The following is a 6,205-nucleotide window of genomic DNA, read 5'->3' on the forward strand; positions in this document are numbered from 1 at the left end:
TTTAAAATTATAAAGATATATATCCCATTTATTTTTTATATCAAAATGACTCTACGTGATTCAGAATCAGAGAAAAAACTTTCTATTCTTCCAGTAAAATTGTTTTAAACAGTAAACGGGACAAACCACATATTCACACGGGATAATATTACTCCAACAATTTTTAATAATTATAATCAAATTTAAAAAACGACCCAAGCCTGTCAAGCTCCAATGAATATTAACAGTAGGTGTTTTTCATCTCGCCAAAATTCGAAATGACGATGCTATAATTATGATGGCCCTGGCGGGACATCGCCAATCGTCAATATTTGCGACCTAATTCACGACTCGTTCTCTGGTCGCGTATATTGCCGTCAATATTTGCCACCGTAATTCACCACTCGTTGTATCTCTGGTTGCAAAATTGCCGCGTTTTTTTTATCAGCAAGCTAGGCGGAAATGAAGTGTTCGCGCGCACGCGCAGTGACCTACATTTTCGGCTTCATCTCATGTCGTTATTCGGCTGGGCAGTTTTGTCACAACACAAGGGGCAAAATCTTAAAAAAGCAATTGCTGTGACTAAAGCCGAGCAACTTCTCTCTCTACCTGGCTTGCTGGAAAAAAATCGCGGCAGTATTTGCGACTGGAGATACGACGAGTCGTGAATTTTGGTCGCAAATATTGATGGCAATATTCGCGACCAGAGAGCGAGTCGTGAATTTGGTCGTGAATATTGGTGTCAATATTGATGATTGGGGATGTCCCTCCATATAATGGCTGAGGTGCCAGAGACAACTAAGGGCGTTAGAGATCAAGATGGTTTTATGCTTGTTGTCTACTTCTCGTGGTGGTGCAACTAAGCATGGACATCTGAAACGAGTCTTAACCTGATTCGTTCCTGCTTAAGCCTGTGGGAAGATGATAACTTTAGTCATCATCCGGTTCGCTTTCCAAAGCTTGACTTTTAAACTGCCCCCCAAGTGACTAATTACAAGGCGGCTTGACTTCGTCACCGATGCATCCGATCTCATCCGACAGGTCGGCGCAGTTGACGATGCCATCACAACGCTGGCAAGCCAGGATGCACATGCCGTCACCACACTGGAATCGCTTTAGGGGGCCCCCGTCTGCCGTCGTCTTCCCTTCGAAATCCTTGAGGCAGCTTTCTGTGGATGGAGCCAGACATGTTAGTCTTCACATTGCGGGTGTTTCCTCAACCGAAAGAAAGATGGACCTTTCAGATCTAACATTCATCGCAAGAACGAGAATGCTGCAATGTATATTTACACTGGTAGCCTGTTTGTTGGTTTCCATTACATGTATTCATACAGGCATAGCCATAGGAAAACGGAAAAATGTAAAAAAAATCAAATAAATAAATAAAAAAAAATCATGGTTACTTTGTTAACAGTTTTTTTTTTTTACTTCGGGGACCCTTTTCAGCGAAGAATGATCAAAATGAAACAGGCCTTTCATAGAATACATCAAAATGAATGTACCATTTTCGGCTCCATAATATTATAATTATTGAGAAAGGTGTGACATGAGTATCTCGATTGTTGGAACCAAATGGGGGATTATGCGTCGGTGTACATGGACTGTTAGCACAAAATAGCTACATGTCGCGCTGCACATTACTGAGCAGCCATGTTGGTTCCAAAGTCTGAAGTTGGCGTCACTCTCCCTATAAACAGCTGTTTCTTCTAGGGGAGTAACAAGGTCACGCCCATCTTAAAAGATTTGGGGGGGGGAGGGGGAGCAAGAAAACTGAGTTTTTGAGAGATAATCCTGTTTCATTTCCTTCCCTCTCCAAAACGTCTAAGAAACCCCTTAACTTTGCTTTATCCCTGAAAAAAACCCAGTAATTAAAGATTACACAAAGACAATAAGATTGATTGACCCGAGCTTGAAAATTCGGTTCTGGATTCACCTTGAGACATCTCAGAGCACGAATCGAACCCAGATCGGGGTGAGCGGTCAAGGGCTTTGCTTACTGTTACTCACGTTGGTGCTAGTATACGGGTACAAACCCGCTTTGGGCTACTCCTGCGATTGTGCAGAGGAAGGGGCCATTTTGAGACATCGTAGGGTTTTCTTAAGGTAGCACTACACGAAATACGCGCCCATAGGAAACAGTACAAAACGGATCCAAATAGCGCCGCCTGTTGACTCTCGAGAAGAGGTTGGCCTCTGTTTTTTCACTGCAAATTCAAGATTATGGTCAGAAGATCACTTTTTGTTTCAATTTTATGGGGGGTAGCCACCAAAATGTTTTATTTGCCTTTCCCCGAACATACCTCAAAATAGTAGCAAAACTATACGCTCAGCTCTGAATGTAGCCGCCCTCTTCTCTTTGTGAAAGAAACTTCCTGAACTGGAAATTATCAGTCCCAAATTCGGAATTTATTGAAAGATTTCTGTGATCCCTCCTGATTATGGCATGTCTTATTGTCAAAACCTCGTGGAATCACAAAATATTAATGAGCTTGCCCGCAGAAATACAACGATTTGGTGGAATGCACCCTAAAAGTCCTCTCATCAGCATGGCGGATTTGCCTAGTTTCCATTCAGCACTAGAGGGCGCGATAGTAACCGAATCAGTGCTCACCAGCGTGTTGGATTTGGCAGTGGTCTTCATCTGAGAAATCCCGACAGTCCAATACAGAGTCACACTCAAACATCTTCAGCACACACTCGTTTCTAGTTGTACACCTATACATGGAAATGTTCCACTGCTCATGCTCTTCACACGAAACTGGGGTGAGTAGAGAAAGACGAACAAACAAATCTCTAGTTCCGAAATTTCCAATTCTGAAGGTTTCTACTATTTTAAGGACTATATAGTCAATGCTGCACTCGAACTCACTGCTCCACCAACCCCTCTTTCGACCCCCAAAAAGTTAAGTTACGTGCAGAAAAACTTAAGAAAATAGTTACCCCTCGACACTCAATACCATTCTTAGTTTAGGAGTTGTTACTAAACTGAATGGTAAGAGACATGAGCCAGAAAATATCACAAATAATGTACGTGCAATGCAATACTCTGCACTGATAACAATAACGGCGCAACGAAACAGCTACATGTACATGTAGAGTGTGTATTGTTTTACATAAAATAGCCGACCTGCCTACAAAAAAATAGAGTTAGTTTCCTGGTCCATTTACGAGAGGATCAAAGTGGACAATTCAACGACATATGCACACATAGTTTTGCTTTGGCTGAACTTTCTCCACGCGTTAGGAATTTTGGAGTGGGCTGGACACGGCCTGACACAAGGTGACGCTGTTCATAATACAAGTGCTTAATTAATAATCACTGAAAATGGGAAAGAATTCCATATACGGAAGCCTCTAGATACCCCGACCCCACGAGATTGGTCTGGAGAAATCAAAGTGTGCTCTACTAAGTGAATGTCTCAACATTTTCACTGCTAAATGTGACTTTTACTTTTTTTTAGGACATCTTATTGCTTTCGTGCACATGGCTGGCAGTTACTACGGCACAGGGACAATAAGTGGCGTCTATACATGGATTCTTTCCAGTAAAATAGTGTAGGCCAAAATGTCTCATTTCGTTTTTCAATACCTCTTTTGTTACTTGTTTCTACTCAGTCAGTCTCAGTGTTCATGGTGCATTTTTTGTACTATTCATATTGCACGCCATTGGCTCCACAGCTCATCTCCAAGTTACAAATTTGAGTATGGAGGGCCGTCTTTGCAGTCATCTGGGGTCTAGTCCTTGTAATTTAAAAATTCGTCAAAGTGAGACAGCTGTTTTAGGGTTCAACCTAACGAACACGGCACAACCAGCAGACTAAGATGGCCTGTTATCCATATACTTACACTTTATAGCGGAAGAACTGAGGAGAGAGCAGCAAACGACGGCAAGAATGCATGTGGCTTCCAGCTTCATTTTACGTGGACTTCTGTGGGAGTTTTTGTCACAAACACGAAGAGGTGATATAACTTATAAGGCACGGCGACAAATGCTACAATGTCAGGGAGGAAAACACACACTTGTCAAGCTAAATTAAACAACAGGCGGTCAAATCCAGGAGGGCCATGGATCCATGGAATGTGGCTTAGAGGTGTGATTACGTAACAACGCTTCCCAATGCAAGTAAATTGGAACAATGTCTTTTTTTATTATCATTCATTGGATTGGAATCCACAGCATTCTAATCTCACTGTTGGCGCGATTCTGGCAGACCTTAGACTTGACTCAAGTCGGGATCTCTGTGACGCCTTCGTTCATACTTTGGATACATATCGAAACCGCGCGCCGTTACTTGTTTCGCTCCCTCTTGTGTCCACTTATGAGTTCGCAGTTCAGAAATCCCGACTTGACGAAGCTGCCAACCGTTTGTACACAGCAAATGGCTCATCGACCAAAAGTGGTAGCAACCAATTACATTGCCAGACTTGTTTTTACGTCGTTCATACCTGCATTATAATGAACTTGCCTACAAGTTTGATTGGAGGAAATTCCGTATTCCTTATATAAGATCATGTCGTTCATATGCAATTATGAATGTACATAACTACATAATACTGACGTGACGGGGTCCGATTGGCTTATCCGTCAAGTCAGACTTACTGACTGATGATGTATGACGTTGAACAATAAAGATTATCAAATAAGGACTTATTATAAGGGTTATGCGAGCTGCTAGGTTGAGCGCGACGACCGTGCATTCAGTGCGTGCAGGCTGAATGATAGTTGACTGGGGAAGAGCAACGTAAGTCCGACTTGATTCAAGTCTAGGCAAACCTTTACGCCAGCAACCCTTGCCTTCTTCTGGAATGGTCGTGTGTCTAAAAGTCTTTGTGTCTGCGGTAATCGACTTTTAGTTCTGGACGTCTCTGGTCAGGAACGCCTCCACAGTGGAGATAAGGCCAAGCCCAATAATGACGAGGCCATTCCATCATGATCACACCTGACTCTCTAAAGTCTAGGGCCAGAACCGAATCCACCCCGTATAATTTTTGCCGATGCCCAATTCTTTAGTTCCGAGGCTTCATGAATTTTGAGAAGGATGCTTCGGCCACCCATAATGTAAAACGCCGACTTAACCCTCTTGCAGCTGGAGGATTAGAATTTGCCACATACACCACTATACTGAGATAACAAACAAATATTGTTATAGAACTGTATTAGTTTAATATATACATGCACTGCAATGGTAATTGGGATCCCTACTTGACAAGCATTTGTTTCCCAGGGACCGCATCAACATTTATCTCTTCTTTTTTGTATAGGGCCTACTGTCAAACATCAGTTTTCGTGTACGTTTTAGCCAATCGGCGTTCAGGTTGGGTATGACGCGTTGGTCTGGCTGCTACGTCATTGTTCTTAAATATCGTTAAAATAAATACATGTACCGGCCGGTTTCTGCTCGCGTGTTATACGGCTTTTCGAGGGTACACGCGTCTGGTAATAGACCTTTTCACTAATAAATTCACAATTATGCACGCATGCGTACAAATGGCCATGGCAACAAGAAGTGTGAGTGGGCCATGAAAAACGATGAAAAGGTACAGGGGTGCGACTTCGATGGTCGATCATTTTCTCTGAGGTTTTCTGCCTTTGTTTTTTTTTTTTTTAGAAAACCCCATTAAATCCGTTTTGGTAATAGTTTCTGATGTAAGCAGGATTTTTAGTGCTCTTTAAAAAGACTTCATTATCATGGTTTTTCCTGTGCGCGCGAGATCGCTGTTTCTTAGTGTGTCCCCCTTCCACCATAGGTAGTATAAATTACATCGTTAGTGTTCTTGGAGCCAATCTGTGCATTTGTAAACACGTACTGATGTTCAGTGTACATGAATTGTACGTACATAGCTTACCACTGAACCTGGTCATAGCTTGGAGTAATACGGAAAGAAATTGTATTGAGTTGAGTTTAGGGTTGTACAACAAGACAAAGTGCAGATTCCAAAGAGAAAGGGATCTGGTTGTTCAGATTTCCCAGGTGCAGGAAGCAGCGAGTCCAGTGGGTACAGTACATGTACACTGAACACCGAGATATACATGTATATGCAACCATACGTATGAAGCCAAAACGATGGTTGTGTTTGTATTGCGCATGCCCAATGTGTATTAGACTTACGTTGCAGCCGTTCATCGTTATATCAACAGTAAAAACACCATTTGTGTGAATTGCGGTAGTCAAGCGATTACGGCATAATGATTTGTGATGCAAGGGGTGTGGGTTCGAATCATGGG

The 6,205-nt window shown here is 42.4% G+C and overlaps 1 protein-coding gene across 1 annotated transcript; it reads right to left on the reverse strand.

Annotated features, from left to right (window-relative positions):
- LOC147796985 (CD320 antigen-like) lies at positions 1–4,183 on the reverse strand. Its single transcript, XM_087145040.1, has 3 exons — positions 3,826–4,183; positions 2,591–2,737; positions 1–1,148 (listed from the first exon to the last, which is right to left on the reverse strand). Exons 1-3 carry the CDS (start codon positions 3,893–3,895, stop codon positions 967–969), a joined length of 399 nt encoding a protein of 132 aa, XP_087001166.1. The 5' UTR covers positions 3,896–4,183; the 3' UTR covers positions 1–966.
- Positions 4,184–6,205: the final 2,022 nt, after the last annotated feature.

The sequence above is a fragment of the Acanthaster planci genome, linkage group LG13, assembly GCF_054643075.1.
Source record: "Acanthaster planci isolate LZ-2023a linkage group LG13, COTS_SCS, whole genome shotgun sequence".
NCBI classification, from domain to species: Eukaryota; Metazoa; Echinodermata; class Asteroidea; order Valvatida; family Acanthasteridae; genus Acanthaster; species Acanthaster planci.